At 47.2% G+C, this 14,486-nt stretch overlaps 1 protein-coding gene across 1 annotated transcript in view; it reads right to left on the minus strand.

The window, feature by feature from the left end:
• Nucleotides 1–11,147: 11,147 nt before the first annotated feature.
• Nucleotides 11,148–14,486, minus strand: part of RFTN1 (raftlin, lipid raft linker 1) — a 134,597-nt gene continuing 131,258 nt past the window's right edge. The window contains exon 9 of the mRNA XM_032869262.1: nucleotides 11,148–12,500. Within this exon, the coding sequence (XP_032725153.1) occupies nucleotides 12,105–12,500 (396 nt within the window). The 3' untranslated portion in view covers nucleotides 11,148–12,104. The remainder of the gene's footprint in view (nucleotides 12,501–14,486) is intronic.

Consider the following 14,486-nt stretch of genomic DNA (forward strand, 5'->3'; position numbering starts at 1 on the left):
CTGTCTGTAACCTGCTGAGATGGGCCAGGTCATGACCTTGTCTTGGACCAGCTCTGTCGTTTCGGGTGCTGAGTGCTGGACAGCAGTTCTGGTTGGCTGGCCAAGAATGATCTGTTGCCCTTGTCTGCCAGGCTACTCAGTATCTCTTTGATACTCAGACTGAGCTCACGCCAGCCAGGGTGGCTTGGATTCATAGTGTGGTGGCTGAGAATGTAGACTAGAGAGGGCCCTTGAGTCATACTGCTTATTAGATGGATGACCTTGAGCGAGTCACTCAACTGTGGCATGCCTCAGTTTGTAATTACACACATGTGTGCACACACTTGCAACCGCATATAAAACAGATAATATGCCATACCTCCTAGGGCTGTTACGGGGATTAAATGTGATAAACCATTGAAAGTGCTTGAAGGAGCCCTGCTTGAGTGGGTTATTAATTTGCTATTCATTGTCCTCTTAAAGCATTTTAAGAGGCTGGATGACTTAGGTTTAGTCCACTGACCTTTAACCTCCATGCAAGTAGGGCCTTGTCTTGTTTGGCACTGGGCTTGGCACACAACAAGTGCTTAAGAAATATTTCTCACGTGGGTGAAAGGACCTGCCCAGAGCTGATGAGCTGTGTTAAAGGAATTCTGGAAGATCCTTCCAGCCTGAGTCTGTGAGAAGATGTTTCTTCTTATGACAGGAGACCCTTCTACAGTATATGCAAGAGATAGCTTAAGCTGATGTATGAGTCTTTCTCAAACTTGAAATGTTGCTGTGAGCACCATCATTCCCCAGGAAATGGATCAAATACTTGGTCTTTCCCAAATCATCTGCCATTCCTTAGCAACAGGGTATCCGCGGGTAGACGTGCAGCTCTGAGATAAAGATGGTCCCTGGAACCCTGGTTCGGGGCAGTAGACTCTCCTTCAAAAATCTTGTTAGGAAAATGATGAAAGACAGAATCAATGCTTGATTTAGTCCCCTTTGTTTATCAATTGGCCTAATATGAGTTGATGCCCTAGCAACATCCAAAGATGGTTACCAGTGAGATATTTTTAAAGTATTATTATGAACTCATGGCTTTTTGTACATTTGATGGTATCTACCAAGGCCAATTTTCTGATGCTCAGCTTGTTGGGGGCAAGGGAGGGTGTGTTGGCTGTGTGGATGATGAGGGTTGGGGCTGTCTGAAGTGCCAGCAGTGCTCTAAGCAGGAAGAAGGAAAAGGAGGGGAGTGTGGTGTCAGGAAGCTACAAGGGGAAAGTGTCTCAAGGAGGACAGGCTGGCCAGCTGTGTCATGTTGCTGGTAGGATAGGAAGGATGAGTTCCCATGAGTGGCAATTGATTTGGCAACTGGAAGGTCCCTGGTGATCTCCATAAGAAGGATGTTATGAAGGAAAGCATGAGAAGAAGGTTGGAGTGGGTTTAGGAACAACTGAGAGAAAATAAATTATAATGAGTGGGTATAGATAATAGTTTCAAAGAATTTTACTATAAAAGGAAGGAAAAGGGTAGGAAAGCCAAGTAGAGTCAAGAGAACTCCCCCATGTTTTTATTCATTTTTTAAAAAAATTGTTTTATAGCTTATTATTTTGAAATAAGTTTAGGTTTATAGAGGAGTTGCAAAGGGTTTCCATATACCTTTTACCCAGATTCCCTGAATATCAACATCTTACATAACCCTGGTGCATTTATCCCAAACTAGAAAGTCAACAGTACAGGTAAGTTGGTACAGTACTGTTAACTAAACAACAGTATTTTTAAGATGAGAGAAGTAACAGCCTGACAAGCTATGAAGGAAATCATTCAGTGGGATGCCATTTGGGGATATGACACCTTTTTCTGGAGGACAATAACTCGGTTAAGTGTGATTTATTGAGCGTCTAGTCTGTGCAGTCACTGGGCTAGTCGTTGAAGACAGGAAAATATAAGGTTATCTTGAGCAAGTTAAGGAGTTCGGAAAACTATTTTTTTGTGATTGAAAGTGGAAATGCTTTGCAGGGAAAAGTTTTTTTGTTTGTTTTTTGTTTTTTTTGCACCAGTCACTGGTCAAAAGAGAAGCTGTAGAAGGTCGGCGGGGGGAGTCACTAAAAGATGACATCCTGTGAGTGGAGGTGCGGCGGGGGCCGTGGGAAGGGCTGTGCCCACACTCTGGAGCCGGTGCTCAGGAGGGTTCTACAGGGTGCACAGCTCTGGAAGGTATGTTCACATGTGCTCATGTGAGCAACAGTAATGCGGGCATGTGCGCTCTGTCCAGTGTCGTGCGCCTCTGCCTGAGATTTTTTTTTTCCCCTTTCTGGATAGAAAACAGCAATTTCCTTCATTCCTGGGTACTGCAGATGATCTTATGCTGATAATTTAACCCTAGCACTCTTCTTTCATTTTATTTTAAATGAAACTCAAAGACGTTTTCTATTCTCATCTTAGAGAAATAGTGAGATGCCTTGTCTTTAATATTATTCTTTCCTAATGTATGCCTCCACAGCAAACGTAGTGATGACATAGGAAGATACCTCCTAACCCACCATCAGCTCGAGGCATGCATTTAGAAGTGTTTGTGTTCAGGAATCCAGACTTCCTCATTGTCGAGCAGCCATCTCCGTCCAGTTTGTTCCGGGTTCTTAAAAACCCCACAGGAGCCCATAAACCTGACCTTGTCTCTTCCATCTTTCCCCGGGTCCCAGTTCACTTGCATTCAGCATACCAAGATTTTGTCTATTCTCTTTAAATTACTTGATAAATATGATCATGAACCATCAAATAATATGAAAAAGTATGTACACCAAACTGCCAAAGTTTTCTTCTCTCCCATCCCACTCCCTGGCCTAGAATGAATTTCAATATAAAGAGATTGCTAGGTATTAGACATTTTACAGTGTATTCACCTTGTATATATATACAGATATGTGTGCTGGTAAATTTCAGTCTTCTCACACTCCACTGTGGATGTGTGCCACAGTGTATGTAACTGCATCTCTATGATGATTGTTCTAGATTGTTCCCAGTCTGGCCCTGTTACGAACAGCATTGCAGTGAACAAACTTATTTGTATAATTTTTATGCGTGTATTCCTCTTGAATTACTAGAAGTGTCATTTCCAGATCAAAAGTTGGCTGGTATTGCCCAGTTACCCTGTAAAATGCCTAATTGGCTTATATTCTTTTTTTTTTCTTTTAAAGATTTTATTTATTTATTAGAGATCACAGGTAGGCAGAGAGGCAGGCAGAGAGAGAGGAGGAAGCAGGCTCCTTGCTGAGCAGAGAGCCCAATGTGGGGCTAGATCCCAAGACCCTGAGATCATGACCTGAGCTGACTTTAACCCACTGAGCCACCCAGGCGCCCCTTATATTCTAATAGAGTATTGAAAGCACCCGTTTCTCTACTTTCTGGCAACACTAGATTGTCTAAGTCTTTAAAGTGTATTTTCTCTGTCAGTCAAATCAAAGATGATTTTTGAAAAAAAAAAAAATGCCAGGAAGTAGCTGAAGTATTTTAGCCATTTCTTTTTAGAATGGTGTGTTCACATTTTATGTCTGTTTTGATGTCTTACTGATTTGTCTTTATAAAATAGAAATGAATGCTACTCTTCTGTTTGTATATGTGTTGCAAATATTTTTCCTACTGATACTTGTTGCTGAATTCTGTTTGTTATGACTTAACACCAGAGTTTTAAATATATATATATATATATTCAAATATACCTATCTTTTCTCTCAGCTTTTCTACATATATAGTCTACTGATACTTTTGCAGGCCTTTAACCCATTGGGAATTAATTTTTGTGCTCGACCAGGGATTGGCATCTGACCTTTTCGTACTGCTCTCCAGTTGCCCACCACCATTTATCCAATAGTCTACACTTTCCCCCATGATTTAAAATGCTTCCTTTATCACATGTGAAATTCCCACCTACAGATGGATTTTTTTCTTCCTTAGGCTGTCTGTTCCATAGGATTACTTATTTGTTTGTGTTCTGGTATAACATTGTTTTAATTATTAATGTTTTAATTATTCTAACTTTTTAGTATATTCTGTATTTTCTTTACCTCCTATTACTCATCTCCAGTTTATTTAAACACAAAGATCTAATGCATAGTGATATAGATTCCTTTTCACAGGTAAAGTTATAGAGGGAAAGTGATGGGTAATAGTAACTCAGGGGTTAACTGAACTCACTGGTGGTCTAGATTTTGGTTAGAGTTCTAGTATCAATTGAGTCCTACAGAAGTACTTGACATTTGATGCTTGTTCATTTTATCTCATTAAATTATCCACATTATGTGCAGTAGGCAGGACCGATCAGGGTGATGATGCCTTCCCATTTTACCAAAAAGAAAAATGAGACTGCATGGTTAGATGGTTTGCCCAAGACCATGTGGCTGGGAGTGACAAAGTTAGAACTATGGGACTGGGACTTGGTCTCTTTCCTCTCCTTTCAGAGGGCTTTCTGCCCCCACAGACACATCCTTGAGCTTGTTCCAAAGTTGTCCCCACCATTAACAGGATAGACTGGCTACCATTTTTTTTTTTAAGAGAGAGTCATTTAACCAGAACACCCCATTGCCAGAGCATTCCAGTTAGTGAGATTTTTTAAAAAATCCAACTAAGCCTCTCTGTTCTTAGGGACTGTAGGAGCCTAGAGAGAAGAAACAAAGAATGAGGCAAGTTTAGTTGGCTGTCTGGTAGGCTGGAGAGGTACAGAAAGGTACAGAAAGACCTGAATCATCCCTCCTTGTTCTACAACTTGGTCTCTGCACGATTCACCATCCCTCCATGCCCTGCTCTCCTGATCTGTCAAGTGGGTGGGACTATGCAACTTACCATCCCTTTCGGCATGGCCATTCTGCAATTTCCTGATGGAAAAAAAACGGGCCTTAGAGATCGGGGGGCGGGGGGTAGTTGAGGTTGGCCATTCTGATGAGAGATGACTAAGGAGGATCTTAGCTGTCTTCAGGTCTTTGATTCACTGTTGCGGTGGCTGTTGCTTGCACCAGAAGAAGAAGAAGAAGAAACTGCCTTGGACTGAAGCAAGGGAGAAGTTTGGTTTGATGTAGAGGACTTGTGCACCACAGTGCTGATTAAATTCTGGAGCTGGGGCTCAGGAGAAAAGGTGGATTCACCATTAATAAAAAAGAAAACTGACAACATTTGCCTCTTGGGGCTTAAGGTGGGCTGGACTGAGACAGCGGCTGAATTGATAGCTCCCTGGCTTTGTGAGAAGTCAAAGTTTTCAGTAGTTAGTATCTTAGGCATTTCGTGGATCCAGAAACTGGCAGGCTTGCCAGTTGCCCTTCCTTCCAGGATTATTTTCTTGTTCTTTTTGTTGGAGAGTCAGCAAGAGCAGAGGTACCCAGCAAGGTTCACAAACAGAGCATCATTACAGGAAGCTTTTTAAATACTCACCCCGGTAAGTGAAATCTGTTTCTTACCTTCATTAAGCCTTTATATTATTTAGTAGCAGCAGAAAAATACAAAGCCATACTGAACTTGATGACTAGTGAGCAGCACATTTAAATACAGAAGGATTTATTACCGAAGACTGCATTCATTACAGAGTGGGAAGCTTACTTTCTTTTACCAGTCAACCAATGTGGGATCCATGTTTTTATTTTTATTTTTATTTTTTTAAGATTTTATTTATTTATTTGACAGAGATCACAAGTAGGCAGAAAGGCAGGCAGAAAGAGGAGGAAGCAGGCTCCCTGCTGAGCAAAGAGCCCAATGTGGGGCTCGATCCCAGGACCCTGAGATCATGACCTGAGCCGAAGGCAGAGGCTTTAACCCACTGAGCCACCCAGGTGCCCCGGGATCCATGTTTTTAAGTGGTCTTACCTTTTTAAAAGGTAAATCCCTTTACTCCATTTCTTTTTTTCTTTTTTTAAAGATTTATTTATTTATTTATTTGAGAGAGAGTGGGGGGGAGTATGTACAAGTGGGGAAGGGACAGATGGAGAGGGAAAGAGAGCAGCAGACTCCCCGCTGAGGACGGAGCCTGATGTGGGGCTCAATCCCATGACTCTGAGGTCATGAGCTGAGCTGAAACCAAGAGTTGGTCACTCAACCAACTGCACCACCCAGGTGCCCCCCTCCTCTTCACTCTATTTCTAAGACACAGTTCCCACAGCAGATAGCCCCGACTGTGTCGGTCAGCATCACCATAAAAAAATCTTCTGGGACAAAACTTGGGCTCTGTCCTTTTGACCCAGGACATGGAGTTGCAGTCAGACAGCCACACGCCTTACCTGTGGTACCTCCCCACCAGCTGCATCTGTTTGCAAACAACTCCCTCCCTCCAAAAATTAAAGACATATTCTTTGGGTCTTAAGGAAACTATCAAGACTTACGTTTTAGTAACTTTGTAGAATAGTCATTCAAATCCTTAAAACTAATCCGTGAGAGGGGTGCTAGGAAAGTTTTTAAACAATGGCAGTCTCACTGAAATATTTATTATTCCAAGGAAATAACTTTGAAAACGGTCGGTACTTAAACCAGTTTCTGGTATGGCCGGTCGCTCCAGTACTCCCTCACTCTCCCGTCAGTTGCAGAATCCAGTCAGTCTGTGATCCCAAATGACTCTCAAAGCTGTCCCCGGCTCTCCTGCTCACCGAGGTGCAAACCATCCACACCGCCTCCTGGACCAGATCACTGGCCTCACAGCTTTGTACCCTCTCTAGAACCCCTACACACTTTTCTCCTCCGACAGCCAGGAAGATCTTTTAAAAAGACAAATTTAATGTCATTTCCCTACTTCAAAGTGACCCATAGCCCCCCATCACTCCTCCCAAAAGGACCAGACTGCTGACCATGGTTCGTGAGGCTCAGCTGGCCTCAGGCCCTGGCCCATTCGTCTCAGTCTCCTCGCTGCTACTCCCCACAGTTTCTTGAAGCACTTAGCATATGTTCCTTCCTCACACCTTTTATCTCCATTTTACAAATGAGGCGACTGAGGCACAGAAGGGTTTCGTAACTAGCCCAAGGTCACACACTCTGGTGAGTCAGAATTCTAGCCAGGCAGGGTGGTCAGAGTCCACACTCGGAGCTGCGAGGCGCACGGCCCCCCGTTGACTGCTCCCCCCATGGCTGGTCGTTCTGTAAACCTTCCCTGAGCAGGTTCCCTCTGCCTGACCAGGCTTTCCCCACATCCGGCCCTTCTCCACGCGGCTCCCCGGTGACAGCACCTGATGAAGTGACCTATCGTGTGCTGTGGGCCCCGAGGGAGTCAGGATTGGGTTTGGCTCGTTCACTGCAGTCTTCCCAGCACCTGGCATTGTGGTGTAGGAGTTAAAAACTACGGATGTGTATGGAGAACCATCTTATCTCTCCTGTCCGGAGAAACACACAGGGAAATGGCATAGCCCACTGCCTGGCCGGGGCTGGGGCAGCAAGCAGCTAGTGGGTTCCGAGAGCAGACCAAAGGGAGTTCTCTTAACTAACTGGCCACAGACACGATCACACCCAACAGGAACCTGTGATATACATTCGCTTTGCCTCCATTTCGGCCCACAGTCACTTCGGAAATCCCAGCCAAAGGCTTGTTGGCTCTTGTCCTTAGATCTACTGTCCATGTACTTTTCGGTGCCAAACTCTGGGGACCAGGTCCAGGAGAGCCCAACTCTGCCAGGAGGCTGTGTCACTTGTCTTGGAGGTTTGATGAGCAGGTGGAGTGCTTGTCACCAGGGTCCACTGGGCCCCACTCGTGTCGTGGCTTCTGCCCCTCTGACAGGGCTCTTGGAGACGGGAGTTGCTGGGATAGCTGGGGGATCAGTGCTGGGCCCCCTCAAAAGTGCTGCCGACATGCAGTCCCCCTTTCTCCCCCGCTCCTCACAACTCCCTCCCGCCCAGTACACAAGTCAGTCTTTATTCCCAAGTGCTGCTCTTGGCCTGCCTGTGCTGGGAGCCCAGAGCCCGGATCACACTCATTGCCCACATGCCCCAGGGTCAGTGAGACCCCAAGCAACTGAACTAGGTTGCCTGAGTGATGAGTTTTGATGAACAGAAACCTCCTAATAATGAGCACTGCTAGTCTGAGAGCTATGCCTGAAAGTTGTCTTGTGGTTTCCAACCGGCCGTGATTAATATGTTCAGAGTACTGATAAAATGTGCCTCATAAGAAATGAATTAGAACATCTCGTCCTTGTGTTTTCTTGATGCTGGTCCCATTGAGCATAACTCCAGTGAAGTATAATCAGTTTGGAGATTTGGAAAAATGCAGACAAGGACTGGACTAACATTGGCTGTATTGTTGCTTATAAACCACTAACGAATAGGGATGCCCCAGGTGGCGCAGTCAGTTCAGTGTCGGGACTCTTGATTTCGGCTCAGGTCGTGATCTCGGGGGTATGGTGGAGCCCTGCACTGGGCTCTGCATTCAGGGGGCAGACTGCCAGAGGTTCTCTCTCTCCTTCTGCCCCTGCCCTTCCCCCGGCTCATTCTCACTCTCTCAAAATAAATAAAATCTTAAAAACACGAATACATTAAGATTTTATAAACATTGTTTATAAGTATTCTAAACTTATTATAAAATCGTTAAAGTATTTCTGTTAGAATGGCTATGCTCTGCTTCTGTAACAGGTAACATTCTCAAGGTTTAGCTTGTAGCTCATTTTGTTGTATCCTCACGTCACTGTCTGTCTTGAATTCTGCCAAGGGTGTTGGGGAAGAGAGGGCAGAGGTAGCATGGGGTGCTTTGGAAAGATCAAGCCCAGAAGTGGCCTGCGTCCCATCTGCTCAGGTCCTGTTGGCCAGAACCCAGTCACGGGGCCCCAGACTGCTAGAGGGGCCGGAAGTAGAGGAGCCGGTGGGCACTGGGCTGAACTCTGACTGCTTCTGCCACGTGTGTTACTTGCCGGCATTATGATTACCTGCCCCCGACACCAAGCCCTTTGCATACACCGTTTGCATCCAAAAACCTGATGAGGTGGTGTCAGCTCCCTTTCACACATGGGGACACGGGTACTTGGAGATGTGACAAAATTAATTTGAGATGGCATGTGCAGGTTAGCATCCTAACCAGCTGATTCCAAAGCCCAACTGGGCTTTTCTACCGCACGGGGCCCCATGTCAAACAGGCTTACTGCTTCCTGAACATGGGTGTCCTCAGGCTTTCCACGTGTCAGTTCTCCGACCTTGTACCCAGGTGCATTTGAGAGCACTATGCCTGCGTCTCGTGAAGCAGAGTAAGATTTCCTCCCACCCACACCCCTCCCCTGAGCCCTCCTGGAGGTGGCAAGGTCTTGGAAATAGTTTCCTAGCCAAAGACTCAGAATTCAGCCACAGCTTCAGAAGAACTGCTTTTGTTCCTGGGGGAGGTTTTTTTTTTCTCTCTAAAAACCTCTTTCCATAGGTAACGACTGGGCCAGAAAATGACCAGAACCCTCCAGGGCAGTCGCTCGGTCCCTCCCGTGAGGCTCGACTTGGCCTCCCCTGATGGCACTACCTCTGACTCCCTGGAATGCCCCATCAGGCTGCATGGTGGTGGCAGCAGGGGCATCAAAGTCACTTCGGTCCGCATGTAAATCACCTGATCATGCCCGGAACACCCCATTCCTTTCAGACCTGCTGTGACAGGTGCAGCCTGAAGACTGACTGCCACGTGCACAAGCCTCCTGGAGCCAAACACTACAAGCTTCTACATCTTCTGGTCATTGGGCCTTGTCAGCGCGAACCATAGCCTTTGACCCTATCTCCATCACAGGAGAGTACAATTTCCTTCAGGAATGCAGCCACTTGAAATGCACATGAGGATGTTGGGATTGTTAGGGCCTTGGTTACTTACCTTTTGTAGAAAGCATTACATTTCACAAAGAACAAGCTGTGATTCAACTCACGGCAACCCTGTGGCCAGTGGCTGTCACCCTTGGCTGTACCTGGAATCCCAGGGGGCTTAGAATCTGGTGCCCGGGCCACTCTCTAGATGGAACCTAGGTAGCAGGAATGTTTAAAGCTCTCCTGGCGATTCTAAGGCCAGCCAGTTTGAGAACCGCCTCAGGTAGACCGATATTTTGCCAGATAAGCAGCAAGGTGTGGAGAAGGGGGAAAAAGGCAAGACCTTCAGGAATTACTTGTCAGCCTGGTGCTAGGGCCAAACTCCCTGAGGAATTCAAATTAGCTACAGTCACCTTTAAATTTTTTTCCCCATAACACAGGCAGCCAGCATAAATGTCACTGAATTATTGAAAAACTGTACTCACATCTGAGTGATGTAGGCCAACCACGTGAACGGTGTGGCCTGGGACCAACTGCTTTCCAAAGTCGTGAGAGATGGGCAGTGTTTTTGCCCCAGGCTCTGCTAACTAGCATATTTTTAAAAAGCCGTGATCCTCTAAGAAAGCATTGATTTAAAAAAAATTTTTTAAAATCAATATATAAATATTCTTGAGTATAACTGTGGAAAATGTTAATTTTAAATAGTTGTTTTCTCTTTGATCAGAGCCTTCAATCTTTTTAGGTAAGCTCTGGGCTGGGTGGGGGAAGTTCGCTGAAAAACCCAGAGAAAAACAATTGTACAATGCGGCGTACAAGGGTTTCCAGTACTTCCTTATAAAAATACAGTAAAATGTGTTTATTTTAGCAAAACTTGCAAACAAGGAAGAGATTTGTTTCACGAAATAATTTACTTAAAAGTCTGGTAACGGGCACTCGGGTGGCTTAGTTGGTTAAGCACCTGAGTGGTGAATTTCGGCTCAGATCATGATCTCTTGGATCCTGGGATTGACCTGGCATCCGGCTCCACGCTCAGTGGGGAGTCTGCTTGGGATTTTCTCTTTCTCTCTCTGCCCCTGCCCCCACTTGAGTGTGCGTGCACTCTCTCTCCCCCTCTCTAAAATAAATCTTTTTGGGAAAAAAAAAAAAAAGTCTGAAAACATGCAAAGAAACTGATATAGGGCTTTTTGTTTTTAAACGGTATTTGTCTCTACCACCCCAGGCCATGGGAGGTGGCTGTGCCCTGTCTTAGCAGGTGACACCTGAATCCCCCACTTTCCATCTTCTTTCTATAAATGACAGGAAAGCACAGTGTGCTTCACTGTTTCTGCTATTTTCCACAGGAACTTCATTTTCTTCTCCAAAATCATCATGGTGCCAGGAGTCAGCAACTTACTGAGCCTTTGGACGTCAGGCTAGGACTTTTCACTGTGACACAATACTCAGTATTTACAATGCACTAAACTCATAGATGATTTATTGCTTTAAGTAACTAAACAAGAAATAGAAGAGACAGGCGGTTGTTCGGGTCAAGACAATCGGCATTCTCTCTCCACAGTTTGCCAGTTGCATCTACTTAAAGCCTGAACAATACTTTCTGGACAATATAAACACGTGATAGCATACATGGAAACAACTCAGCCAATGATACACTGATTAAAATAGCACATAACAAGGGCTCCCAACTGGCCGGGTTGCCCTGAAATGATGGAAGGAACATGTGTTCGTATGATGTGCTGAGTACAAAACCCTTAAAAAAGTTTTTGGCATTAATACTAATACAGAATACTTTCTCAGACATTCTGCAAGAGGAGGGGCACACACAGAATTACCTCTTCATTTCCAGATTACCAGTATCTATGGGACTACTTCGAGAAAAGCTGGGAGGTGCGGCACCTCCCCTCCCCACTGTCATTTTCTTCACCAAAGCAGCAGGGTCTGTGGGGTGGAGATACTAGGGCACCTGATGGCCTCCAGGCATTGTCACATCACCAAGCAGCTGCAGAGAACAGCAGGGGATGGACGGTGCCCCAGCAAGGGGGCGGTGGTATGAACAACAGAGAGCCTTGATTTGTAGCCAATGATGGACTTGACTCAAATACTCCCTGGAGGCCCTGGGGGTGGACACAGGCACTGGCTGGTCCAGTCCCTCCTGTGGGACTGGGAAACGGAGAAGAAATAACTTGGCCTCTTGCATTCTAACACTGGGGCATTACGACACATTTCTAACGGATGTGCGGAGACCAACACAGTCAGGGACCCAAGCCCTCGGAGGGCCCGGGTGAGCTCACAAGAAGAGGTCAAGCCAAGCCAAAGGGTAACACGGGACACTGGGGCAAACCGGCCCCCAACCCGGATGCTGGCACAGAGCCTCGGGTCTGCCGGCTCATCAGGCTTTCAACACCAATGCTCTAGACTCAGTTGCCATCCCCCGAGGAAGGCTCTGCGGCCACTTCCCCGGCATCTCCCTCCCTGGCACCCTCCCCAGAATGGGAGTGCCCAGTGCAGCCCCCAGTGGGGGCCCTGCAGGGCCCGGCTGGACCATTTTGCACAGCCCCGCCCTCCAAACAGAGCGAGTCAGGATGATGCTTTCCTTCTGTGACCTCCTGGATGGGGACTTTGATCTCCTCAGAGGCTTCGTCATCCTGATGCGGGCCTGGCACACAGTTTCCCACGTCTCCGGCTTTGGAAAACTGGTCTTCTAAGTTCTTCTCGTTTTCTTCTGCTTGTCGCTTGTCTCTGGCGCTCAGTTTACCTTTGGATTTTCTCATCTGCCTGCTGTGCATGTCTTCTCGGGAGAACCGCCACTGGAACTAGAAACCAGAGAGGATGGGGATAAATAAACACAGGCTCCGAGAACCCAGAGCTTCACCTGATTGTCTGCTTGCCTTCCCACCCACGTCACTTCCTGGGGCAAGACACAACATTCCCAGTGTTCCTGGAGCAGAGCATTACCAATGCCAAACTGGAATCATGGCCCAAACACACCATACCCACTGTTAAGAGCCAGCCTGATGCCTTCCATGAGCTGTGTTTCAGACGTGCAGTTCAGGAGTCTCTGGGGACGAGGGGTATGTCTTTCAGTTGGCTCTGGGAAAGGAGATCCTGACATCCTATCACTTGGAGAAGCAGGATGGGAGAAGAGACGTGGGGCCTGCCCATCCTAGGAGCCAGGGCTCTGGGTACGTGCTTCCATTCTAAGTGGGCTGTGGGTTACCAAGCACGGGCCTGCATTCTCTTACCGTATCACCAGAGTTAGAAGGGCACAGAACCTGGGGCCAACTGAAAAGGCCATCCCAGCTCCTGGGTTCCCACGGGGGCTGGCTAATACAGCCACTGCTGTGACTGCCTCACAGCCCAGCTTCTCCCCCTGCCCACTCCTGTGCCCTTCTTTCCCCACAGGTGTTCCCGGGGGGGCACTCTCCCTAAAACTTTCTTCCACCCAAATATTTCAGAGGCTGCTCCCTGGGGAGCTTCCCTGCAACTAAGCATTTCCCCACTGACAGGGAAGTCAAGAGAGGCTCAGAGAGGATAAGGTTGCACAGTCAGTAATGGAGCTGGGCAAAAACGGGTCACCTTGAAACTATGAGGGGAGACTGGGCTCGAAGAGGCCCCATGATCATGTGCCCACGCGCCATAGACGTTGCTACTGGGGGCCACAGTGGTGCTGAGGTCCAAAGTCAGTGCCCTGCATGGATGGCATGTGGCCTCCAGATGCCAGCCTGGCAGCCTCTGCTGAGGGATCTGAGGCCTCGCCTTGCCAGCACAGCGATCCTGTTGTTGGAGCTCAGGGCTTGGGTAGAGGAAGCTCAGACTACCCCAGAGGGAAGTTAGCTGTTGGTCCTTGGGCAAGTCATTAATCTCTCCAAGTCTCAAATTCCTCATCTCTCAACTAGGTGTCTGCCCCCAGGGTGGAGCTGCACCTCTGGGGCTGGGTCATGCGGTGGTGGACGCAGACAGCGCCCCCTGCCCTTGGGCGGTGTAGAACCACGGAAGCTTTTATCTCTGCCAGATGTTATCCTGGACTCTTATTTTCTTTTTAAAGGTTTTATTTATTTATTTATTTGACAGAGACAGAGACAGCGAGATAGGGAACACAAGCAGGGAGAGTGGGAGAGGATGAAGCAGGCTTCCTGCCAAGCAGAGAGGCCCATGTGGGGCTTGATCCCAGGACCCGAGCAGAAAGCAGACACTTAAGGACTGAGCCACCCAGGCGCCCCGAGGACTCTTATTATGTAACGCAAACCCAGCTCTTCTCTCAGGGTCTGCTCTTGCTAATGAAGCAGAACTTCAGTGTGTCCTCTGGAAGCCCAACCATATCTACTTTCCTATAGAAGATCACAGTTTGTTGATTTGGTATAAGCCACCAGGGGAACACACCAGCCACTTTCTCCAAGGACTACAGGGTGGAGGATTTGGGGCTGTGAGCACTGAGCTGGTGGGCACGATCCCAGCCAACGTATTCTGTCCTTCTTAGACACCACAGGGTAATCTGTCAAACCAAATGCCTTCTAGGACTATAGTCTCCTGTGACCTCAGATGGGCCACGGTGCCATCACTCAGTCCCCCTGCTGCCTGGGGGGTCCCCATCCCATCACAGCTGTCATGGGTGCTGCAGCCGAGTTCCAAGGAGGCCCTGACTCAACTCTCCCTTCTTCTCCAGTCTCTTGTGGAGGCATTCTCCTGAAGCAGAGAAGCAGCAGGAGCCCAAACCCAGGGACAACTGAAAAGCGAAATATTCGAAAGTATAAAGGCGGACTGCCAGGAGGTACCCGCCTGCGAAGGAGCAAGCACATACC

This window comes from Lontra canadensis, unplaced genomic scaffold (assembly GCF_010015895.1).
Source record: "Lontra canadensis isolate GAN:19392208 unplaced genomic scaffold, GSC_riverotter_1.0 scaffold38, whole genome shotgun sequence".
Taxonomy (NCBI): Eukaryota; Metazoa; Chordata; class Mammalia; order Carnivora; family Mustelidae; genus Lontra; species Lontra canadensis.